We start from the raw sequence: 27,698 nt of genomic DNA on the forward strand, positions 1-27,698 counted from the left end.
CCAAAACCCTTCTCCATTTATCCAATGTTCTCTCCATTTCCTCCTTTCTGGTGTTACACAATACAATGTCATCAGAAAAAAAGTATGAACCAAGGGGATAGGTCTTTTATCCTATGAGTCAACATATCCATAACAATATCAAAGAGATAAGGACTTAAGAAGATCGCTGGTGCAGACCTACTCTAACTGGGATCATGTCTGTTACCCCAGCACTGTCTTTAACTCGAGTCCTCACTCCCTTCCTGCACAATCCTCAAAAACATCTCTGGTTCACCATTCTTTCTCATGCACCCCTAGACCTTTTAATGTGGTACACAATCATAAACCTTCTGCAGAATTTATCAGAAAAGTATATTACATATTAGTATACAGTATATTTCTCACTAAAACAGTTTCAAGAGACATCTTATTAAACAAGAAGTATGATTAAAGGTGGAGTAGACCTATAATTAAATAAAAACAAGCAAAAATTGTGCACTGTTTTTGAGCTGAAAGGATCTTAGAATGATTTACAAAGGTTACAGTACGTAAGAATGGCACAACATAAAACAATAAAACCCATCACTGAGTGTCTAGGCACATCTCTGTGAGCAGCTCACTTAAGCTGTGAGATATGCCTCATTTAATACAAAAGACCCAGTAAGGCTTAGGAGCCTATGTGTTATATTACAGACATGACAGGAAGCATGGGGCTACCCAAGCAACATTTAATGCAAGGCAGGAACAAGGAAATCATGGGCTGATTTCAAGTTTATCTCAGAGCACACTCATATATACACCTACATTCACAATTGTGGTGCAATATACAGCCACTCCATTAACACAGTATGTATACCTTATGGATGTGTGAGGCAACCTGAAGAAAAACCACACAGACACAGGGACAACATATAAACTGTACACAAAGTGGCTGGGCCAAGAAATAAATCCTATTTTTAGAGGTCTGAGGCATTAGTATTACCTGTTGTACCATTCTAAATTTGGTGAAACAAATAAATGATCAAATCAGAAAAGACAAAGTGAGATTAATGGAAGAATGTCCATGACTATTCTCTATGTACCGCTGCAGTTGTTTTTTAGTTAAGCTGTTGTTTGTAGGCATACCTGCTATAAAATGGATGCTATTTAACAGTGCTTTCTATATGGAGTTTGCCTGTTCCCTACTATATGTTCAGAAGGATTTTCCTATACACTCTCTCTATATTACAATCCAAAGATATACAAAAAAATAAAAACATGAGTATAGCCTACAATGGGCTGGCACCCAAAACTAACAGGATAAACTCTAGCACTCTTGAAATCTTATACTGATATGAGTATTATCGGAAAATTTAAAGTTATTACTTTATTATCATACAAAGTAATCAAATAGTATAAAATAATCAAACAGGAGGAACACATCAGACTTCCTTAGCATTACAATGCATAACTTTACATCTCACTAAGCTGTCTATGAACATTAACAGTGTTATTATTCGATTTTTAGCAACCTTAATAAAAAACAAGCAATGTTGACTCATCAAGAGTAATTTTTCATCAGATTTATGTTAGTGCTATATTTTCTTTTTAATTTTCTATGTTCTCTTGTCTCTTCTAGCGATTCTAGTATTATCTGCATGTGGATATTAGTGAAACTAGTGAAATGGACCTAGTCTGGCAGGCAGTGTAGCATAGTAGTTAAGGTTTTGTGCTTCAGACCTTGAAGTTTTGGGTTCAAATCCTGCTACTGACACTCTGTGACCAAGAGCAAGTCACTTTACCTGTCTGTGCTCCAATTGGAGAAACAAAACAATGTAACCAATTGTAACTCAAATGGTGTAAGTCACCTTGGATAAAGGCAGCAGACAAATAAGTAAATGGCGTGGTAATAGTAGTTTGTTTCTGTAAGTGATGGTCTGGAATTCAGGTCAAGTTTGGGTCCTTTAATGATGAGGTTCTGAAATAAGTGTACAGGAAAAATGGGTTCTCAAAATGGATTGAATAATTACAAAACAATGATTATTGTATTTCTTGATATTTTGTTTCTCTGCTATATTGTGATTAGATCTTTGCTTAAAGTTACTTTGCGTTAAAATAACCTGAACTGAACTGAAGTGAATATTCATCCTATAAAGGAGACAGTGTTACAAGGTTTCTTATGAGATTGTTCCTGAGCCCTTAGTCCTTATGACATGGAATGACACTATAAAACCTTCTTTATATTACAGACATTCCAAAGTGCCTACCAAAAAACTAATAATGACTAAAGACCCCCTCTATCCCTTGTAAGCATCAAAAATGCATTTCAATTTATTTTCTAAAATGATTTCTTCCTGCACACCCTTATACATAGTAAGGACTGCATTGTTATCTTTTCTTTTGCACAAGCCTGCTCAGTGTTTGCATCTCAGACATTAGCTGCCATAAAGTAACTGTAAGTGGGGACCAGTCTCCTTTTATATGTCCACCTGAACTCAAATCCTGTTCCCAAACACAAAAATGCCAAAATGACATTGGACTGCTCAGGAGAATATCTTGTTAAGGCAACATTTGCCTGTTGTTGCATAATATGGACGAGTCATTTATGTTTCTCCCTCTCCCTCTCCCTCTCCCTCTCATTCTCAGTCTTTTAATTCAGTCTCCATCTGGAATAAGGACACACATTTTTGGAAATAACATCTGCAGCTCAAAACCCAGACAGGTAGTTAAGAAGCAGTTTTTATCATGGATGAGTTTTTACTTAAACAGCCCAGGGGCTAGTGTTTCATTGATTACAGGGTCCTTCTGTGAATGGTCGTTTGTGTATTGTCAGAACAAAGGAGCAAGCTTCTTCTAAAGAGGTGTTAGACAAGGGAATGGATTGGAATCAGCTATTACAGCAAACAGGGATACAGGTTGAGGCTAGCACTAAAGAGTGTGCTCAGTGCACAAACCCTCTTATGGCTTCAGTGCTGAGCTTACTCTCTGTAAGCTAGTAGGCTCGGGACAGTGACCCGGCACGTCACCATTTTTGACTGAGAGATCATTCGCTGTAAAACAATAGCCAGAAATCTGGTGATTTGAAACTTTCATGGAGGCCAGTCACGCAACCCCTATTTGTGTGCCTTAGTCCTTCACATGCAATTGCAGGTTTGGAGGCAAAAGGGCTCAGTGAACTGGAGAGGCAAAGCACAACACTGGCTTACTGAGTAAAGCTGAGCAAGTTGCTAAACCTGAACGGGCTCTGGCTGTAGGAACAAATGGCTTGATAGAAATTTTATTATGAACTATAACCATGGAAGTTGCTGTTCATAGAACTTTTGTCTCAAGGTACACCCCTCTTATTGTACATTCTCATCTATAAGCTGTAACTCATAAAATTCGTATTCTGTTTTGTCTTCATCTTAACCTCACCTTGCCCTGCCAACTATATATCTCTTTATTTGTTTAATTTTCTAGATTTTTTTTTTACATTTTTGGGGTTGTGTGGAGCCCAATCCTAAATTGATAGCATTAGATATGACAAAAATTCAGTGGATGTGACATGAGTGCAGTGCAAAGCAGATTAAGTCACAGCTAACTTGTTAATTAATGAGATGTGGATGGAAAAAAAGCAAAGAGGCACAGACAGAACATCACAACTGCATAGAGGTTGCACATTGGACAAGAAATCAAATCCCGGCCCAAAGACCTAAAGGGCTGCAGCAGGCTGTGACAGCATTCTGTAAAAGATATTATTATGAAATATAGAGCTGGATACTGAACAGAGAATTTTGGAGTTACCAAATTTCACATTACCTCAATCCCTTGATTAAGCAGGATTCAAAAAGAACTGGAAGAATATTATATCCATTATGATCCAACTTATCAGAATGCTGTTTTGTATTTACAAATGTGTACTAAATTCCTTATATATCAATAATCCTTCCCCTATGTGAACATTACAGCGTTTGGAGGACCAGATCCTCTCACATTTGGACTAAATGTAATGCAGGAGTCAATCAAACTCAAAGCACATTCATTATATATCAATTCTGAGACTGCAGTTAACCTAATAAGTATATCTTCAGGATGGTGGAAGAACCCAAACTAACCAGATACAGGTAGAAGAGAGAGTGAACAAGGAGGGAAACGAAGCAGGACCCCTGGAGCTGTACGATTCAGTGTTATCTACTGTACAGTCAATAAATATTCTGTGTAGCACAGGGCGGCACAGCGGTTAGTACTACCACCTCACGTTTCTGGGGCACTGGACTCAAATCAACAATGTTTGTTGTTAGGGCAGTCTTCTGTATCTGTGATTTTTTTAGGTAATCTGTTTTTTCTCCCTAAATCAAAAAAACATTTTAGATTCATTGCACAGATTTAAACTGATAACTCTCCACAGGCACACACCTCCTCATATGTGTTCGTGTGTGTTCCCTGCATTGGACTAGCACCTCTTCCAGGGTTGATAGTTGCTTTGTGTCTAAGTGGGTTGAGTAATTGATAAACTATTAATCGCTGGCACCATAAATAGGTTTGTTAAAGGGCGTCTACAACATGGATAGTCAGGGCATTTTTATATCTATATAACTTTACAATATTTAAATTATAATTTTCAAAAATATTGTACAGAAAAACATTGAGTGAAATCAATAATAAATCCATAGTAGCATGACATTATAGTAGAATTCCAATCATTCAAAAGAAAAAGAACCTATAGCTCTGTACAGTCAGTCTGAAATCTTTATTTTATATAGAGCCATTAACAGTTATGTTCTTGCTATAGCACTTTACCAAAAGGGAAGTTTGATTGTTTTGTGAAAAGATGATGGCTAGTGATCAGTTTCCTGCTTTGTTTTAGAAGAAAAAAGTAAAAGGGAAGCATTTCTTAAAAGGACAGCTTGGAAGGAACGCAGTTTATCTTATAGCTAACACAGCAAAGCCCCGGCAGAGTGAACCAGTTGGTTCTGTATTTTTTTCAATGTCTGCTCTCTTGACACAGTACTACAGAAGCTGAAACATGTACTTGCTTGTATATTCTTCTTCTGATTTCTCTCTTAAAATTCAAAACAGAAGTAGTTCTGATAAATATAGCAATTGCTTTACTATACAGTTAAATCACAAGTGCCACTCCGGTAAGGTTTATGGTCCTATTAGGACCATATTGAAAATTTCTGGAGTTAATGTACAGTATCTTAAATAGCATTGATTGAAACTTGTGTACCCAAGTTGCATGAAACAAAACTTTTCTGTGCTCTTTATTTCACTGCATTAAAATAACAGTAAGTGCCACCATGTCATGTGCCCTTTTTCCAAGTGCAGACTTCCAAAAATGCCATTTAATTGGTGCTACCTGTGATTCAATCTATGGAAATCTCATTCTGTAAGGGCAAAAATGAATTCAGTCATTCTGCCTGACTTCTCCCTCACGCTGCTGTACTAATGTAAAGACTTTCTTCATCTGAGGTGCAACACGCTGAAGCCTGAACAGTTTGAACGGCTGCCAATGCTGTGGCAAACAGACACCGCAAATATCCCCCTTTAATTTAATTTGAGGTAGGTGGTGTGTGAAAATAGGAAATTAGGGTAAGTTAATGCTGGATTTCTGTTTTTTCCAGCTCTGTCATTTGAATTGTGGGAAATATAAAATACAGCATGTAAAACTACAGGCTGCCTTCAGTTTTTACAGAAAACTGAAGGCAGATTTTCTTCAGAATGTTAATCACACCATGATTGGATGTAGTAATATTTGGAAGAACATATGACAATTTGACATTAATAATATGAGGCAATTACATCCAACTTGTTAGGCTACATAATTTTAAGATTAGCTCAATATTTACTTGTGTCATGTACTGTACCTGAAGACATGAAATAGTAGCTACGGCAAGTTCAGTCTCTATCTAGTATTCACAATCTGACCTGGAGCAAGTCACCCAATCTATCTGTGCTCAGATTGTATGTTAACAAACAATGGGATTACATTCTGAACCTTATATAAGGTTCCAGTATTTTCTGGAACATATGGATATACACCCACACTCGCTCATACTCATGCAATGTAAAATTTAGCGTTGCCAGTCAATCTAACCAGAGACAGTGGGTCCCATCGCAGGTCTATTTTAGGTATGGTTTTTAAAGGCTTTCCAGTTTCACCCAAATCTCAAAAACTAACATGCAAGTTAGGTTAAATGGGAAACCCATTATATAATTGTAAAGGTGCACAATAGTCTGAGCTTGTCAAATAGAAACTGTCAGTAAGTAGAGCAGACAACTTAAGGTTTCCAGCTGGTTTTTTTTCTGTCAGTGGCACTAAATAGGATGAATCCAGTTCCCCTGTACATAGGAACACAAGCGCTACACAGTCAAAGATTTGTTGAGACACCATTCTTCCACTTTATTGTAAAGTTGGAAAAAAATGACTGTGTTGAAAGGTGCTTTACCAACTGTATTATTCCCACAGGAAGCTCACACTGAAATGTAACAGCTCCCATCACTAGTGAGCTTACATAGTGTATTATATACAATACTTACAAGTACACATACATATATATATATATATATATATATATATATATATATATATATATATATATAAAGGGTTGTCCAGATCTAATTATGCAGATCCAGATCATCTGGATGACTTTGATTTATGCGGGGACGATTCCAGTTCGGCGCGAACACGATTCTTCATGTTGCCAGTTTGCACACTTCTTGATAGTCCGGGATTTTTCGGGTGATTTTCTATGTAATAAACGTAATAAGTTATTGCGTAATGAAAATTGCATAATTAGATCTGGACCACCCTATACATATATAAATATGTAAATTGTTTTTTTTTTGGTTCCATGAATCCAGCACCGTTCATGTATACTTCAAGAGTCTAAATGTGTGCATTTAAATTACCTCAGTGTAAGTGTCTATGTACTGTAGAATGTGTCTGACAGATAGCCAGCATTTCCGATATTAACTATTGGGACAAACATTCACCCAATGGGAGAAAGAATGTAAGGAAATGCATTGAATAAATCAGTTCTCTCATTGATGATTCTTGAGGCAACAGCATTGTGCTACTGTGCTAATAATAAAATCGAAAAAACACGGTGTGCCCCGATTAATCATTTCACATAATATACAACAGCCATGTAAATAAAAAAATTAGTTTATTTCATCCAATATCTGATTACTTTTTCCCTAAATACACTAGTTGTGCTCCCACATCTTGAAGACAAGTATGTTAGGTTGGTTGATAACTTAGAATTTGCTCTGAGAAAATAGCAGGCGTGAGTGAATATGCCCTCCAATAGACTGCCGTGCTTGTCTTGTTCCACTGGTACAACAAAACTCTGAATTAGACTAAATTGATTCAGAAAAATAGATTGATACATAAAATTAATAATGAATAAAATAAATATTAAATATTCACTATAAGTGGGGTTAATGTTTAGCTCCCGATCACCAGTTACACATCTTAAGCAAACTGTGAAAAACCAAATAATTATACATTTGTATGTTCTCTTTTTATTTTAATTACCACTTTGAGAGTATCACTGCTTACTGTATACCATGTTTAGGAAAGTATGATAAATTGTACACACTTTTGCTAGAATTTGCATGTATGTTATGAAAAGGAAGCTTAAATTGTGTTGCATGCCACAATTCCCAAAGAGTATAAGTTATCCATCCATTATCCAACCCGCCATATCCTAACTACACGGTCACGGGGGTCTGCTGGAGCCAATCCCAGCCAACACAGGGCACAAGGCAGGAAACAAACCCTGGGCAGGGCGCCAGCCCACCACGGGGCACACACACACACTAGGGGCAATTTAGAATCACCAACGCACCTAACCTGCATGTCTTTGGACTGTGGGAGGAAACCAGAGTACCCGGAAGAAACCCACACAGACATGGGGAGAACATGCAAACTCCGGGTCTCCTAACTGTGAGGAAGCAGCGCTACCCACTGTGCCACTGTGCCTTCCAAGTATAAGTTATTCAAAGTAAAATATACATACCATAAATATAATTAAACTGACAAAATATACATGGTATACTATCTCTCCGTTCTCTCTTTGAAGTACTAATCCTTTAAATCTACAGATTAAATATTATGAATTACTCCAGTAGTAGTTACATTTACATATTTGGCTGAAACCTTTATCCAAGCCAAGTTACAACATTTGAGATTCAATTGGTTCCATTTCTTTTGTTATTCCTACTGAAGCACAAGCAGGTGAAGTGACTTCATCATGGTCACCAATGTTAGTAGCAGAATCTGAACCTCAGGGCTTGAAAGCCATAGCCTGTACCACTACACCACATTGCTGTAGTTTCTTATATATTCCTATTGTTTCTTTACTTGATCCAATATGTTTTGTAGTTAACTGTATATATTTTTTTGAATTTTGATGCAATTACATATGTAATGATCCTTTTTTTTTTATTATAATCATTTTGTTTGGTTATTTTTGTCAGCAATGTTGTACCACATACCTTTTTATAACTATATGTTCCTGAACAACTAGAACACACAACACATACTTTTCATTTTTCTGAAAGATATAGTGACAATTCAATTGAATTGAATTAAAAATTAGAATTTCCTTCAAAATTATCATCATTTATGAAAATCTGATTATATAATTTGTCCTTGTTAGTTGTAGATATACGTAGTTATATGATTAGAGACAGAGTATATTTATAATAGAAATTAAATTTACTGTAATAACAAAAATAGATGTGCATTCCCCTTTGTCTCTGCATTACATTATGTGTGTGTGTTCCTGGAGAAATTTAAGAGATGCACATTGCAAATGGATGTAATACCTATGTTTCTTGACCTTGCACCCCTCTGCTCTTTTCTCTGGGGTTCTGCCAAAGCAAACTTCTACTCCACTGAGCCTCGTGATTTGGACGAGCTTGGAGAAAGAATTACGATGGCTATAATGAATATTCCTGTTGCACATCTGTGAAATGCATAAGCAGCCTCACGACTGTGTAGGAAAAGAGATGGAGGATGGGGTGGGCTGTAAATAAACTTGTCTTTTGCTGACCGCATACCATGTTTCTGCCAGTCAAGACTCCAATGTGATGTGGATTACTTTAATTTTTTTTTCTCCTACATTCATATTCCAATATATTGATGGACATTTTTTGCTCTTATTTGTAATATGTTTTTAATGCTTAATGCATAATCGTGCTTAACTCATTGGTATTTTCTCCTTTTCATTTTGTTTTGGGGGGTTTGAACAAATAAAAACCATCAACTGAAAATTCAGCAAACAGTATGATACAGTGCTCAAGTTACTAATATGTGAATATAATCACTCCACCCAACCACTAGATGGCAGAATATGTGTTAAAGGACACATCTACTCCATACATTGCACAAATATACAGTAGGCTGCAAGCAAATAGCTAATGAATTTTTTTTATTGTACTGTAATCTGTGATTAAACCATTCAGCTCTTTATGCAATTAGTGACATTGGCACTTAGTGATCTTTTAAAACAACATTTAATTATTATTTGACCATTTTTATCCTCTCTAGCTTTTTCTTCATGTATTTGGAATTCTTTCCAAAGACATGCATTTTAGATTAATTGGAAACACCGAAACAGTAGAGTGTTCAGATGTTTGTCTGTCCTGCTAAGGAGTGGTGTCACTTTAAGGCTGACGCTGGTTTTCTGCTCATTGCTGCCTGTACAAACTTTTGGCTTCCAAAGATTTTGTAATAGGCATGATTTGTATTGGTTTTAGCAACCATTGCCTGTTAATATTCAGTTTAATATATATGCATGTTTATGTACAGTTTATAGATGCCTGATATTTATATTTATACTGTTTTGGAGTTTTAATAAATACTTTATATTTAATGAAGAGTAAGGAAAATCTGATGTGTTCAGCATATGACATTCCCTATATAAATCTAAAGTTTTAGCAATAGAATATTACAGGCCAATAGTTTTATATAAAATAAACTGAAGAATCAAATAATTAAAAAATATATTCTCATTTCCCAGTTGTAGTGCAGTTGGTACACAAATGTCGCAATAAACCAAAAAAATCATTGTCTATGTAGACTAAAATATTGTAAAGTGATTTTGCTCCATTGACATGTAGCTTTTTACAATGCAAAGAACCATATCGCATTTTATTCAAACTGAATAATTCATGTTTGGTTTTTAATGCCCACAGACACATATCTGACTCTTGGACATCACACTGAAACACATTGGAAAGAGAAGCTCAATACTTTATATATATGTGTGTGTGTGTGTGTCTATATACAGTATATATACACCCAAGGTATTTATAGGGAAAGTAATAAAAACTATTGAATTACATGGATCAGCAATATAGCAGGCTCTGTCCCTGCCTGCCAGTCCTAGTCTCTTTGGACGCTCCACATCCTCTGGCATTCACTTGTTATTTGAATTTAGAGTTGCAAGTGGTCAAAGGGTGTCTTGACAGCATCAAACTCAAGGGAACAGGGTGCAAATCCATTGCAAGACACACTGGGTATTTTACTATCACTGGTTTGCCCAACATGCATGTCTTTGGGAGAAAAGCCAGAAGAGATGTGGAAAAGCCCATGCAAATTCCATCCAGATAGTAACCAGGTTTGAATTTAAACTCAGAAACTGGGAGATAGCACTATAGTGCCATTATAAAGATGTACACTGTATATATTGTTTAGATACACTTCCAAACAAGGCATCGGAATTCCAATTTCAAAGCTTTTTTTTTTAATTTCACATAAATGTTAGGAAGCATAGTCACACAGAACATTGTAGATACGTGACCTAGTTTTCTTAAAATGCTGATTTTTAGCACATTAAAGACTTGAAAATCTCAGCTCAGTTTTTTAACTTACAAAGAGCAAGAAATAATGCTCATGATGCTTTTTATACCTATACATGGACGTTAAGACTTATGGTGTTATTATTGTGCTGTCAATATAAAAATATTTGGGATAAATACTGAAAGATACCATTCATCCTTCCATCTATCTTCCAACCCACTGAATCCAAACACAGGGTCACGGGGGTCTGCTGGAGCCAATCCCAGCCAACACAGGGCACAAGGCAGGAACTAATCCCGGGCAGGGTGCCAACCCACCGCAGGACACACACAAACACACCAAGCACACACTAGGGCCAATTTAGAATTGCCAATCCACCAAACCTGCATGTCCTTGGACTGTGGGAGGAGAACATGCAAACTGAAAGATACTATACAAAATTAATTTATTACATTGAATATTACAAATTCCAGGATATTATGAGGTATCCCCTGCATATCATTTTTTTTAATGCTGTGAGGTTTGAACTGACTTATGGCATTACTATCCTGTACTTCTTAATATTGTATCTTGCATAGTTTATTTTCAACAGTGCATTCAGACAGGGGTTAACATTTGTTTTTCAACCAGCAGTTCAAATCACCCAGAGCCTCATCAGACCTAGCATGATTTCAAACAGGATTTGTGTGACATACTACTTCATTAAATGCTGAGGTCTACTTTCAGCTGTAAAAACTGTTGGGCCTCATCCAAGATGAGACCAATTAATTTGCAGTGACCAGATCAAGCTCCTAATTGTAACCACCCTTTTTATTTTTCTAAAGATAGCTTGCAGAAGTGGGTGGACACGAATTCCATTTATATAATGAAGAAATCTCAGCAGTAAAACTACCTTCTATCCATTTATACCAAGACCTGAATATCCGATTACCATCAGCTAAAGGAGCCAGCCTAAAATCATCTGGCAGATCAGCCAGTAATCAGGGTCTTTTTTAACTTGATGAGTTCTTTTTTTAGAGGCATAAACTGTTAAAAAAATAACTGGGAAAGACCAATTTAAATAAAACATGAACAGAGAGCAGCCATTCTAAGCATTCAAGTTTTTTGAGTCCTAGTTCTAGTTTCCAGATATTGGGCTGGCATTTTTCATACTTCAGTGCAGTTTCTTTTCAATATCTGTTCCAAACCCTTCATTAAATCATTGGCTCAGTTAGCAGTCACAATACTTATAGTGGTATTTACTTAACAATCGTTATTTTTTCATCCACATGCCCATGCTACACTGATGAAAACATCCCTCACTGGCTTAATATACTACTACAAAATTACCTGCAAAAACCTGATATAGTCAAATACTCTTCATTGTAGCTTGAATACCCAAAGATATTCTCTAACATATCTTGAAGATGCTCTGGAATGTTGTCTTCAAAAGTGTACTTTATGTTTAAAATTAAAATGCATAACACAACAAATGCACAATAAATTATTGAACAGTATACCATATCCACAGGGCACCTTTAATGGCAGATTAAAACTACATGTAACTATGGAGTAAAACTCTATCCCCAAATAAATTGGCACAAGTCATGACAAGGCACAATTCCATCATTAGGTATATGTGCATGTTTGGCCAATTTACAGCCAAAAATGTATTTAATATGTGTGTCTTTTGGATGTATAATAATAACCAGAGAAAAAGAGCAACACTAATGTGCAGCATCCACCTGGATGATGAGACAGCAGCCATTTTGTGCCAATATGCTCACCATACATTAGCTGTTAGGTTGTGAAGGGGCGAGATATAGTTAGCCAGTCGGAGACAGGTGATGATTAGGGGGACAGAATGATTAGGCTGTGGTGGGCAATTTAGCCAGAACATCGGCATACAACCTACTCTTTATGCCGGATTGTATGTCTCACCATAAAGATGGAGCCACTTTTGCAGCACAGTGTCCCCATCATTGCACTTGGGATCAACATTCATTCCACAGGGTAAGTGCCCCTAGCTGTCCTTACTAACGCTGCTTCCAGTAGCAACCCAAGCTTTTCCTGATTAGTCTCCCATCCAAGTACTAGCCTGACCCGAACATGTTTAGCTTCAGGTGAATTGTTTTTTCTGAAGTGCATGTGGTGTGGTTGCTTCATTGAATTGTTGGAAGTGCTGTACTACCCTGGAATTAAAGTATGAGGTAAAAAATGCAGCACAAGTCATGCCTTTTAATCAAAACACATTTTTTCTTGCATATACTTTAATAATCATGAGGTACTATATTTAATCAAAATATAATATAATATGAAAACACATATTGCATGCCCAGCCAACCTGGAAGTGTGTCACTCTCTGAATTGCCTTTCTCAAGATTTCTTCCAATTTTTTTTTCCCTACAAGGGTTTTTTTTTTTTGTCTTGTCTTCTTAGGAAGTCAAAAGTGAGATGCCTATTGACAAATTCCTTGTATGATTTTCCACTATAAAATAAATAAACTGTTGTACGAAAAATTCGGTGTCAATTACAAAATTGACAAATACCGTACATTAAAGTCAAGGTCACCATAAGCACAATTTTACTCTTAGTTGGTTTGTATTATTATTTGGGATTCTCTATATTTATCTTTGTTAATTATATTCCCAAATACCTGGACATTTTTTGCTGAAATTAAAACTGTTCTACTGACGGTTAATGAACATATAGTCTCAATAACTACTGTAATCACAATCTAGTATTGTTCAACAGCTTAAGTGATACAATGTTTTAATAATTTCCATTCCCAAATCTATTTGAATGAGCAAGCAAACCAACTTTCAGGTGCTCTAACTGAAAAAAATTTTGGAAACCATTTAATCTGATTTTAACTGTTTGAGGGCTGAATATTTTTTTCCAAAAAACATAGTTTCTAAAAAGCAATGGTTTTACACAGAAATCAACGTAAAATGTATGTTGCTTCATGCTGCGGCTGCCAGTTTGCCAAGAATGTGCATTGCAGTGCATTGCAATCTGGTTTCTATCTCTTATCATTGTTAAGTGGCAGTCGTCCTGGTGAACATTGCTGTAGGCGTGTCAGCTACATGAACCTGTTCAGCACCACGATTAGCTGAGGATCAGCCAGCTGAAGCTGGAACCTCACATTTGTTTTCGATCACTCGTATCAAAATCAGAGTCCAACAAGTCATAGTCCAGTTTAGAGATGACAGGCAAAACTTCTTCCATGGAGTATTTTGCTTTACCCATTCACTTTGATCTCTCACCATTATGTCAGTGCCGTTTTTGCCATTGTTTGCACCTTGCTACTCACATGAGCTCCAGAAATCTCGGTCAAACCAATGAAGCTAACTTTCCTTCTGGCAATGAGAGTCCAACTAAAACATAACCGTTGGTTTTGTCACAGTTTACAGTTGATTACCATCGTCAACTCCTCCTTTGACAAAGGTCGACAACAGCCCTGAATGAGTTAAACGTCTCTCATGGCACTAGAGAGTTGTGACGTGTTGCATGTTGGTTGTACATGCAAGTAAGAACTGCATTGTATTCTGTATGTGTGACAATCCTACTACTTCTACTACTGCAACATAAATATCTGCTAATGTAACTCTTTAAACCAATTCAGGGTCACAGGAGGATCAACCTTGGATATGGTGCCAGTTCACTGGATGGTGCTCTCTTGCTCACACCTAATTATATCACTTGCCAATTAACCAAACAAAAATATATTTGAAATGTAGAAGGAAAATGGAAAATCAGATAAAATCCCACAGATATACAAGCAGACCATGCAAATTCTACACAGACAGTGACTGGGCCGAGGATTCTCAGCTTGAACTGTACAGCTATGTGGTATCAGCACCAGCTCCCCTTACAATTTAGCTCTTAAAGTGAAACTTAATGATCAAAACCAAATACCCATAATAAAATGCAAACCTACATAAAATAATGCTTTTATATGCCATGTTTAGCTTCTCTATAGTTTTTCTTTTTTGACAGTTTGCTCTGAATGATAAGTTTCAAAGTGTTTGACTTGGCAAAGATTTATATTTTGCAGTGTTTCTCACCCTTTTGCTGTTAAAATATTATAAAGACACTTTTGAGAAAGACTGTGTCAGTTTCACTGTTATATTCATTTGCTTTACAACTTCATACTGCATCATTGCCATTTTATTTAAATACTGGGTTAATTAGAGTCACAAAATCAAGCAGGGGTAAATCCTCAGGCACAGGGGTATAAATCATTTTAACAAAATCTAACCATTGTTTATTGCAATAAACTCACTGACAAATTGCACCTAATATTAAAATGATTAATATGACTAATAGCAACTGTTGTAGTAGTACTAATTATAATAACAATAATAATTACTTACATTACTTTAAAAAAATGTGGGAACCTATTTCAATTAAACAGTTTTTATCTGATAATGACAAAAGAGTTAAAACATCTGCATACTCTCTCTCTCTCTGTCTCTCTAAGGATAGTATATAGAGTTTATATGTAAAAGGTGTTGCTTTTTAATGTATCAATGATTTCCATAAAAGCTACCAAAACAGTTGAATGAAGGGAAATCCAATCCAGAAATGCAGAAACAGTATTTGGCAAAACCTTCTGAAATTAAATATATTCATTAACAAAGTTTCACTCAAATACATACAAATAGCCCAGAATTCTCATTTACTTAAGCACTAATGAGATAGTTCTACATGCTTCTCTAATTCAAAGCATGAGTGCTTAAACATTACCGTGACCTTAATGAGTCTACATTAAGGGCAAGCACTGAAAATTTTAAACATTTCAATACTGGACTACTTTGGTTTTATTGAAATTGTTTAGGCAGCATTCTGTAAGTCAGATGAACTAATACTAATGTCACAATTACAATGTATTACAGAAGAAGATATGGTGCTATATACAGTACCTTGTTTGTCAACATGGTTTACTTGGAGAAAGGTGTTATCTTCTCACTGGGAGTTCCAATGGAGCTGTAAACACTGATTGTCACATCCCTTTAAGAGCAGTTATGCAAATGCATGAGTACTAGAGCAATATTCCCTTGGAGAGGCTGAAAGACACCTGAATTTCTATAGTGTCTGGAAAGAGCAAACACAATCCACAAAATATTTCTCCTTACGTCTCACTATCTTAAAGATAAGGGGTGCAGCAACTATCTAGATAGAAATTAATAAAACTACTCTATAATTAATATTCATTTCCGTTATTGCTGTTTTACCCATATATGTAATCTCAAATAGACTTTGCAGCTTCCTGATAATATTAAATAATTACCTTTTTAAATTATCTTTTTCTGGGCAATTAAAGGGTTTCCTTCTTTAAAGGTTGAAGATGTGCAAACAGGTTATGGTACACATCTAGTCCATATTTTAATATAATGAACAGTGTGTTTTAGTTGCAGAATACAATTTTCATGGATAGGCAAACATATAAACAATATACATATATTTATAGAAACAAGTCCATCATATTATGTTGTCTGTGCGTTTGAGGGAAAAAAGTGATAGATAGATAGATAGATAGATAGATAGATAGATAGATAGATAGATAGATAGATAGATAGATAGATAGATAGATAGATAGAGTGTTACTATTGGGAACTCCCCAAATAACCATCCACATAAATGTTCGAGAAAGAACCTTTACTTATTTAGATCCATAACAGACGATAACAGATTTGTAAAATCCCAATGAGCTCATGATTTTAAAAAGGACTCTTGCTGCTTTCAATAACACTGGCTAAGTTCAAGTTTTCTTGATCTTTTGGTATCCTGCTAGTCAGCCTACTATACTTTAAAAAATTCTGTTTTTTTTCTGCATATTGGGAACCTTTACAAAGCCCAAAGAACCAATTTCATATACAAAGTGAAATGGTTCTCTGTCAAGTAATGGTTCTATGAAAGTCCACACAACAATTTCAGTACAAACAAATACAACTACAGAATAGTTATCATTTGAATATAAATTGTGTATTAAATATTATCAAATAATAATAGATAGATGGGAGGATAATCCTGAATGAATTTTAACAGTGAATATTGAACTTTACTGCCCGTTTCAGACCAAATTGAAATGCAACATTTTATTCAAAATGCATATAATGAGGTATATTTTCACATTCCAGTATGCAATCATTGGAATTTTTTTCTACACATTTCTTTTTTCCAACCAAGTAGTCTAAATATCAGAGACACATGCTCTGTTAAAAATATGTTGTCTCTTTCCATCAATCTATTACTATACTAAACCAACTTAACGCAAATTAAGTTAGGGTTGTGAGAAGGCCATGCCAGTTCCAGCGGCATTTGTGTTGCATTCTATTCTAAGCACAATAAACTATGTCTACCTTGAAAAATATGTAAATGGATATATGGAATTATGTAACATTCAGTTAAATTATCAAAAAGAAAGAAATAGTAAGTAATAAATACGCCACATTTACCAAGGTGTCTATCTGCACTGAGTTTACGTTCCATCTCAATCAAAATTATTAGAAATATGGTTTCGTTTATCTTGTGATCTACAATGTTTTTTTGATTTTGCTTTTCTCTTACCACAGTACAAATTACGCAAAAAACAAAAATCGAAAAAATGTTTGCCTGCACTCGGTTACTTTTTCTCTTTATCATCATTGTTTCTTTGTATTTTTAATTTCTAATATTTAAAGTTTAAATGTTAAAAGTGGCCCACTCGAACTTAAAAGGTGTTGGTCGCTTAACCAGAGTGACATATTGTTTAAGATGTGAGCGTAGCGGGTCGGCTTTTAATAAGCCACCGACTCACCCAACGCATCACTGCCTAACCACAACTAAACTGTGGGACATTATACAACAACAACAACAACTGTGAGATATTTTATATATATATATATATATATATATATATATATATATATATATATATATATATATATATATATATATATATATATATATATATATATATATATATATATATGTATGTGTGTGTGCGTGTGTGTGTGTGTGTATCAGAATGGGTGATTGTGCAAAGATTACATTATAAACAGCGTATCTACACAAAGATTAGGTTATACGTCATGAGATATTATACACTTTAAAAATGAAGAAAGAAGCCCTAATAAGTGATAATAAGAATGCATGCTATTGTAATTTAAGTATGCTGATGGTCGCTCGCAGTTCTCTCACTCTCATAGGTGGGAATCGCGGGCACTCGACTGACAAGTTTCCACCCACTAAAAAGGCTATTCACTTAATTGTCTAGCTGTAACAGCTTCTGTATCCGAATACAAGAGCTCAGACAACACACTACACATCATCCCCATAGAGGCTGGCTGGGACTTACCTCTCTCTCTCTCTATCGCTCTCATTCTCTCTCTCTCTCTCTCTATCGCTCTCATTCTCTCTCTCTCTTTCTGTCTCTCTCTCTCTCTAGCTCGCTCACTCGCTCTCTCCCTCTCTCTCTCTCTTTGCCCCCCCGCCTCTCTTTCTGCATATAAGTTTCTTGGATAAAACTCAAGTTTTCAACCTCTTACGAGGAAGCCGGTTGCTGCACTTCTTGGAGTTCTTTTTTTTTCATTTTAACGTCTCGTATATGTCTAAAACAAACCGTGACTTTTTCTCTCGTCGTATATTTGATATTTTTCTTTTGATAGTCATTTTTGTTTGTCATCTCAACAAGGCTGTCTTCGTGATTAAAATGATCTGTGCTAAGGTGTGCGTTTAGATGTCCCCTCCAGGTAAATTCGGGATTGAAGCCTCTCTGATCTCTGGAGCTGTTGCACATTTAAAAAGGAAAGGAGTTGCATCACCGCCGAAAATCCCTCACAAGACAACGCTGTACAACTTGTTACTTGTTTATGCGCGGATGTTCGCTGTTTAAATCTGCTGTCGATGTGGATGGGAATCAGCAGTTGCTATACCTATGTGCTTATGAGAACTCATATATTTCGATGAATGTGCCTCCGCACCGCTGCAACGATCTATTCTCTCTTCTCACGCATAAGAAAGGAAGCCTCCGATGTTGGACACCCTGGTACAGTTTTACTTTGCTAATTTAACATTCTGCTGGGATTCAAGGAAACCGCCTGGATATTTATTGTGAAACAAAAACGAAAACAAGCCAAAAAAGCTAGAGTGGTGATTTTGGTGAACCTCCTGATTTCCTCAGAGGTCTTTCATTTTTGCTCTGGAAACAGGTGGATTTCGGCTGGCAAAAGATGCGTCTTTTTCCTTCAAGATTCATTTACTTGTAAGGATTCCATTTTTTATGATTTTACATTGCCTAAGTAAAAATATTTACATTCTTACCAATAGAAGTCGCTAATTCCAAACTTTGACATTCATATGTGGATTTTGTTATTGCTGATTTGTGGTTATACTGGCTTTATTGATCCTTGTTTTTCCCCCCTCAGGTGTTTACATTTGCTGGTTTTCTACTTTCAAGTTCAGGTAAGGTGTTTTTTAAACTTCGTTTCTTTTTTTTATCGGGCACGTGCCCTGAACCTTTACAATAACTGATGTAGTAATATTTTTGATTTTTACGTATTGCATACAGTTTAATTATTACTTTGAATTGCTTAGGATCTTATGAAATTCCATTATTCATTTATCACGCAGGTTTTGTAACATTTATAACGCCTTTCACAACGGTGCCTCCACAAAATCACATCCTCACTCCTGAAAATGAAAATTAAAGTGTAGTAGTAAATAAGGTATTTTTGAAGGTAATCCGAGAGCAAAATGAATAAATCATTAGGCACTGAAAGAACAAGTGCTTATGCAGAAGATTATTTTCTTTTATTTTGCATTCTAATCTCGACCAGGAGGGGGAATATAAAGTACATGACCTCTTGGAAAGCACGTATTAAGTAAAATGTTTATTTCTCCAAATCATATTAATAACGTTTTCGTTGCCTTAAAACATGTATTATCTGGTATATTTTGATATCACGACAAAATATATTTTCTGTGTATTATTATTAAATTCACGTTACCTGTTACAGTATATGCCACTATCAATTATTTTTCGAGTGTTGATGATATTCATTTCTTTAAAAGTTTGTCTGAGCATTTTATGTTTGATTACGGATATTGTGATTTGAAAAAAGAGAAAGAAATCCTACGGGCAGCTGTCATTTAAAATTGTTCGGTTGGTATACTTGTCTATTTCTCTCTCTCTCTCTCATATATATATATATATAATATATATAATTTCCATGCGTGTATGTATAATGTCTTCACCCGGCTGTTCTCATCACCATTCACGTCTGCTTATTTATCATTCACCGTACAACTATATACTTTTATAAATAAAGCTCATAAAAAAATACGTCAATTCAAATTATTACACTTCCTAATTCCTCTTCACTGCAGTGAATATTATATTTTAAATTTATAAATGATTTTCAGGAATAGTGCTTAATCTGTAACCTGATGAAATTGTTATCATTGTTGTTATGCAATGGACGGGTGTCTGGTCCAGGCTTTGTTCCAACCTTGCGCCGATTGGTGCCGGTATAAAGCGTATTCATAAACAGGAAATGATGATTATTATTGTTATTATAACACATGCTAAAATATGTATATAAAGAATCATGTTAGTGTAACTGAAAATGTGTACGTAGATGCCCATTGTTATAGTCATTGAAACACGGGGAAAATTTCTACGGTTTGAGCACGGCAACTTGAAAGCTTGGAACAGTGCCGAGAGTCATAAACGCAAGGATTTTCATTAGTAGTAGGCTTTGGCTAAACTGCGTTTTTCGCTTTTAAAAAATGTAATTATAATCGAAGGAGTATTTAAGTATTTAACTTAACAATCAGCACGCCTTTCATTCTGTACAAGGTTTTCTTGCTGTTTCTGATTAATAGTAACTCGACTTCACAAACAGGATGGACTTACCGTGGTACCCGAAGAAACGGCTTTTGTCTGACGTCAGGTATGTTACCAATAACACGTTGTTATGTCTTTCAAACATCCAACTCAGCGAACAGCCCTCGGTAATAATTATTTTTCGGACAGCCTATTATAATTTGATTGTGGTTACTCACACTACCTTTACCATTAAAATGAACGCTGATGGGCTACGCCGTTTTTATTCTTCGACTCGACTCAGTGAACCTAACGTTAAAGTGTAACAGTTTGGCCTGATTGCCAGTTATCTACGTGTGTCTGTGGATTTCCTGGACCTTATCTGGCATCATCGGGTGCAAAGCTGGTCGCAGCACTGGACGTTGCGCTCGCCAGTACGTTCCTCCGTATTAGCTGTCACAGCTGACTATCAGCTTGACAGGATTTTTACTAAGAAAGATTTTCTCGAAGGAAACTTACGGGAACACGGGTAGAACGTTCACTTAACATATAACATTTTTAAGTACAGCATTAAGTCAAAATGACTTAAGGTTTTCAGCTGGATGCTTCGCAAATATTGCATCAAAAATTCTACAAAAGAAGGACTATTTGCTTGTATTTTGTATTAGTGTTATCTGAATCGTAGCCAAAGCCATTAGTGAGCCTTGAAGGTTATCTAATAACAACACTCCATGGTAGCGCTATAACGACTAGAGGTGATTTATGTAAAAAATTTCGTTAAAGCCCTGCATTGTTCCTTTTGGTAGGAACCGAGCGCAGCACTTTTTCCACTTTATATAAACAGGCGGCGAACAAAAGACACGCCAGAGTAAGGATCACAGAAGAGCGGGGTCCTGTTCTCAGTTAAAAACTGACACACAAGAATGTAAAACTTGCTTTTGGGAATATTTTCAAACTTTTTTTTATCTTAATGTTTTGCGGTATCGTGTGAAAAGACAGGAACGAATACACGTCATTAAAGATTAATTTGTTACATGCAGACGATGTAAAGATACACTACGTTTTAGTACATTTGGATTATCGGTTTCTTCGTTTTTTGGCCTCTTTTTTAACCTGTGGTCCTGATTATTAGTCTGTCTGCAGTTCCTCATCTGTTAACTTAAATTTATTGCGGGTGTGGAAGACTACAAACGTTTATTTTCTGACTCATTTTTCTTGTGACAGTTACCTGTGGGATTTCAGTGTAATTTATATTTTAAAGGAATGTGGATTTAAATAAAATACAAACTTTTAAAAGTTTGCTAGTGACTTGAATAAATCGAATACATCACCCATATCCTGTATGACAACTACTTAAGAATAGCATATGGAGTACTATGTGAATCTATGATATCAGTACATTCATACGTGAATAAAAAAAAAATGCGTAGCACGTTGTTCTGTCAAAAAGTTTAAAACAAAACACAACTAATGTTTAAAAACATCCCTTTTCACTGTGATTGTTTAGTCGTGTTCAGAAGATCAGTGAGTATTAGTGACCTTCAGAGAGAAATTCACACTTTAAAGCCAACTGCATCATGGAAAGATCAATTTTCAGAATGAAAACAGGGAAACATGCTAGTTCTTAATCCAAGTCTCCTGGCCCAGCTTTACTTAACTATCTTAACAGACCTGGGGACTGTGAGCTCCACGGATACAGGATCAAAGTCTTGTCCAGATTGTTTCTTAATACAAATTTATAAAATTAATTAACTGATGGTATCTTTCTCAAGAAAATAAGTGAAGACTTTAATTATTATGAAGCAATTATTTTAAAGCAATGGAACTGTGCCTAATGCCAGTCCCTCACAAATGACTAGTCCCTTGTAATTTTAGTTTGTGCCATGTGTTCTTGCCTTTTTATGGTGTTATGTACATTTTAAATATTTAAATAACTTAGGCAAATGAATAGAAGCAGCATTTTACTGAAATGACATCTTAAAACAATTTTAATCAGCATTTTACAAGGTATAGCATGTACAAAAGTTCAAGTTCTCTGGTCTTTAAAAATCTAATCTGCAATTGGAGAGATTCACTATTTACTTATTGAAGAGGCTAACTATGAATAGTAATGCATACCAGAAAAGAAAAAAATCACAGTGCTGCAATGTTTGGGCATTGTGCTATAGCTTCAAACAGTTATTTAATACATTTGCAATAAAGGTAGACATTTTTACTTCTAATAATGATTCTAGAAACTCTATCATCAATAATAGAATAGAAAGTCTTTATTGTCATTGTAAAATGATTTATAGCGAATTTACAAAAGAAAAATGACACAACTTTTGTGAAAACAAACCAATGCTACAACACGTAATACAAACATATATATATATATATATATATATATATATATATATATATATATATAAAAAACAGTGATATTATATGTAAAAGTATACTAAAAAAAGATTAGATTAAATAACAATAAAACCAGTAGTAATACAACAAATAATACCATTTTTTTGGGGAGTAGCTGCACAGGAGCAGCAATAGTATGTATGAATCTATTTCCTAGCACTGTACAAAAATTATTTAAACTGCCTTAATTTGCTTATTTTTGTTCAATGTATTTATGACAATTGGATAGAAACTGTTTCTGAATCTATCAGTACATACTTTCAAAAATCTATAACAGCAACGAGAGGGCAACAGTTCAAACGGTGGTGACCAGGGAGTGAAGGATCCTTAAAGATGTTTGTGGCTCTGGTGAGATAGCAGGAGTGGGCAATGTCTTCCAGGGAGGGCAGACAACAGCCTGTGAATTTTTTTTTTGTGCTTTGTTTATGACTCTCTGGAGAGCGTTCTTGTCTGTTTCCATGCATCCAGGTACCATGCTCTCGATAACGGAACAATTAAAAGCCACCAATAAGTTTTTGCTCTTAAGTTGTTTTTCCTGAGCACTCTCATGAAAGTGCAATCTCGGTTGCAATTTTTTGACCATTGCTTTGATGTTCTCAGATTGGGAAAGTTTCTCTAAAATGTAGGTTCCCAATAATTTGAAGGTCTGCAACTTTTCCACCTGGTCTCCATTGATATAGAGAGGAAGTAGTTCTGTGCTTTCTGAAGTCCAGAAACTTCAAGAAACTTTCTTGGTATTTGTGTTCATTGTTAAATTATTTACAGAACACTATTTTGTCAGTCTGTGGACCTCATCTCTTTAGGCACTGTAGGCTCTGTCTCTTTCTAATATGATATAAATCACTTAAAAGAATCAGTTCTATAAAAATACCAATCAAAGAAAATTTGAATACACCATATATCACAAAATGGAATTTGCTGAAATTGAGAAGTGGGTTTGCACCTTATGAGTGGAGCTATCAACACTTCAGAAAATGATACAAAACAAACATTAATATTTGCTTGTCAAAGCATAAAAAGTGTCCCTTTATTTTATAAGCATGTGTTAATTCTATGAAGAACTTCACTTGCAATTAAACACTTGTATACACAATTCTTTTGCAACAGCAGTTAGCTGCATACATTTCTTCTCTCCGTCTTAGATTTTACTTTAAACATTTAGAGCTTTCAGAACTTTGCAGGTGTTCTTTTAATGATGGGCACATTTCAGCACTAAACACTGAATAAAACTCACTATTCTTTGATGGACAAAAGCAAGTTGGAGAAACCTTCCCATTTCATATGTTCTTAATCACTGATTAGTCTGCCTTGCCTTTCACAGCAGTACTGGGCATAAGGTAGTAAACAGTCCTGGATGAAGTACTAATCCATCACTCATACTTGCACAGCAGCCAATTTGGAGACACCAAACCAACCAACAAGCATATCTTTGGAACGTGGAAGGAAAACTGGAGATCCAAGAGATATAGTATTCCCATGCAGAAATTGGAAGAATGTGCAAACTCCATTCAGAAAGCAACTGCTTTGGGAATCAAACTGTATCTGTTTTCTGCTTTTTGAATGGTGATGAAGAGCAGGAACATTAATGAAAATGGGCAGACACCTGCAGATTATATCCACAAAGACACCCAACCCAAAACTCGGTCTGGAATCCAGTGGCAGTGATAGAGTAGCTCATACCAGTAGAAACTGGAAACTGCAAGTCAAAGATAATTGACTGTGAAGTGTGCTGCTCAGCCACTGTTACTGGTTTTCTGAATGTATTTATTTGGAATAAATGGTCTGCTACTAAAATATTTCTTTTACTGAATGAAACACTCGAGATATTTATAAATAGTCCCCAATTTCTGTAAGGTTTGACAAGTGTTTTGTATATATTTAGGCTAATTTTGGAGATTAAATCAAGTGGATAGACTTTTATATTAAAAGGCAATAGTAAAGTAGTTTACATCAGTTGAAGTGCACTGCAGTGCAGCTTATTAGCTACATTCTTAGGCATCTCAAAATGACTTTCTTTCTGTGCCAGCAATTTAGATCTTGGTAGACTTGTAGTTCAATGTTGTAAATACAATTAATTTTTTGTGGTTAAAATAACAGAGTCTGAATATGTAACACCTATATAATTTTCCACCTGAGGAAACCCACATAAAAGACATTTGCTACATAATTACTAAACAATACAGAAGTGAGATTAGTTTTTGGCAAGAGTACAAAAACCTAAAATTGAAATTACCGATTCTGAATGCACAGATGGATCAATTGGCAGAAAAACACAGGAATACTTCAAAAGCTGCTCATGGACAAAAAAGGTTTACTTCTATAGTCTCCTCTTAGTTTTAATGGGTTAGGTGCCATTACACCCATTAATAATAATAATTACAAAAATTCTATTGTGCTAGTTTTCAAGAACTTGCTTCCTGTTCCACTAAATGGTTTGTTAATTGTGATAAGATATGGAAGATGGAAGAAATTATTTAAAACTCCATGAATAAGGAAATCATCCATAGGCAGTACGTTATGACAAGCTCAGAATGTTTAATGGCAGAGTTTTTTTTTTTTGTTTGTTTGTGCCATTAATCTAATTGCTGTGATGACTTAGAGGCATTTTTATATCTCACCTTGCTCCCAGTTGATTATATAGTTTATATCCTTCAAGTGACTAATTAACCAAAAACACTCGTGTCTTCATTGTAGAAATATTCAACCACTTTTTCTTTAATGCAACTTATAACCACTAGAGGGCTCTTATTGGTAAATTTATAGGTTTATATGGTGAGTGGACAACAAAACTCTGAAAAGCTTGTTCTGTTAAAAATGCTCAATTAAATTATGGCCAGAGGTCACAGTTGTGGCAGTTGATAAATTATCACAGAAATATAAGCAGACATTTGACAGTTACAGAGAAAAATAGTAAGCTTTATATACAAATAAGAAATATATTAAAAAAATAGAGTTGGTAAATGACGGTTGGTTATCCTTGCCTCTGCAGCTTTCTCTTTCTATAAAACCTGACTGAATGTTATTTTATGGTTTCTGAGGTAAACTAAAGCTAAGCAAAGTTCTAACGGATAATTTGCAAATATTCCGAATTATATAAAATCATGTTAATACTAATATGCTATGATTACAATTTTCACAATATTTATTGTTTAATAAACTATTGTTCGAATTAAACAATAAGGTAAGGTAGCAATACTGATTGAGTTTAACAAAAAGTAAATTAATTCTACATTTAGTGTAAAAAAAGAGAAACACTATAGTATATAAAATAATGAACTCATATGCAAAAATAGATTCAATTTTAAAGGATAAGATGAAAAATAAAGGAAAAAAGGAAGGCTGGTCTAAAATAACATGGATATATCATCCTTTTCCTCTAAGAGTGGGAAGAAATGCAAATAGGTAATAGAATGAGAAATGTAATCTGAGGAAGGAAAGTGAACAAAGAAAACTAATTATCTAGAAAGCTCAAAATGTACATATTCATTCAAACAAAAATCACATTACTTCTACCCCTTTGGTAACAAGAATTCAAACTTACAATTTTCATTGCAAAAGGAGGTAATTTCTCTTCTTAGACGGAAATCATTTATCTGACTAATAAGAGGGAGTGCATTAAATCCAATTAAAAGAAATCAATTCAGTTGGGTTGGCACTTTATTGAACTACGTTGTGGGAGTTCTTTGTATTCTCTATGAAATATTGCTTATGCCCGAGCTTGAGAAAAAACAACTGAGATGGCACCCCACATAATGCAAAACACAGTATGTTCATGTGGACTACATTTGTGTAAAAATTACAGAATTATAAAATAAAATCTTGAAGTAATACTTTGTAATAGGCTAGCTCAGTAATGGACATATTTAATAAACTGCTGGTAAACCCCTTGATGATGATGATGATGGTGAAAGGCATACTAATAAAACAAAAGCTCTTTTCACAAAACTGCAGGAAAAAAACAAACACGACAAACATTTTTTGGACCATTCATCAAATTAAGGATTGCAGAAAGCTGACGCCTATACTACCAGCGTGAGGCACAGAACACAAATGACTTCTATATTAGATGCCACTCATTTTGCAGAGCACATTCAGAATCATTTAATGACACCAGATCAATTTATTTTATTTGTCAGTTAAAATAACATCGGTTTCTTTGGGAAGCAAAGGGTAAACCATACCACTAAGAGTTAATCCAAGTGACATAAAGTGATTGTACAACTTTGTATAGTCAATGACTTGGCTCAGACTTGAATCCAGGTAATTGAGTTCATAAAATAATTGCAGTTACGTTTAAGTAATCACAATTTTCATCATCGAACCCACTTAATCTAATTGAGTGTCGAGGAGGCCCAGAGCCTATTTCGGAGGTATCAGGTGCAAGGCCATCACAGGACCCATTCATACACACATCCTCACCAGGCCAATTCAGAATCACTATGCAGTTTAAAACCCATGCCAGTGGAGATACAGGAGTACCTGGAGAATATTCAGACAAGTAAAGAATGCTCACACTCTAACAAAAAAGAAAAAGACAGCAGAGTTAACATGGGACCTGTGAGACAGATCTATTAAGCAGTGCGCCTACATGCTATATCCAAATAAAAAATAAATTTATGCATCCACCCAGCAGTTTTATGAACCAATTTGTCCATTACACGGTTATAGGGTGTTTTTAAATATTAAAATGTACTTTTGAGCCTGTATGTCCTAGTTACATTTGTTCCGCATGCAGAGTGTCTCAAAAACATTTATTTA

The 27,698-nt window shown here is 35.3% G+C and overlaps 1 protein-coding gene across 2 annotated transcripts in view; it reads left to right on the plus strand.

The window, feature by feature from the left end:
* The first annotated feature begins 18,171 nt into the window (after positions 1 to 18,171).
* fgf24 (fibroblast growth factor 24) overlaps positions 18,172 to 27,698 on the plus strand; it is a 29,735-nt gene continuing 20,208 nt past the window's right edge. For both annotated transcript variants that reach the window (XM_039751858.1, XM_039751860.1), the window contains exons 1-2: positions 18,172 to 18,977; positions 19,141 to 19,177. In XM_039751858.1, the coding sequence (XP_039607792.1) occupies positions 18,946 to 18,977; positions 19,141 to 19,177 (69 nt within the window). In that variant the 5' untranslated portion in view covers positions 18,172 to 18,945. The remainder of the gene's footprint in view (positions 18,978 to 19,140; positions 19,178 to 27,698) is intronic.

The sequence above is a fragment of the Polypterus senegalus genome, chromosome 4 (genome assembly GCF_016835505.1).
Source record: "Polypterus senegalus isolate Bchr_013 chromosome 4, ASM1683550v1, whole genome shotgun sequence".
In the NCBI taxonomy this organism is placed as follows: domain Eukaryota; kingdom Metazoa; phylum Chordata; class Cladistia; order Polypteriformes; family Polypteridae; genus Polypterus; species Polypterus senegalus.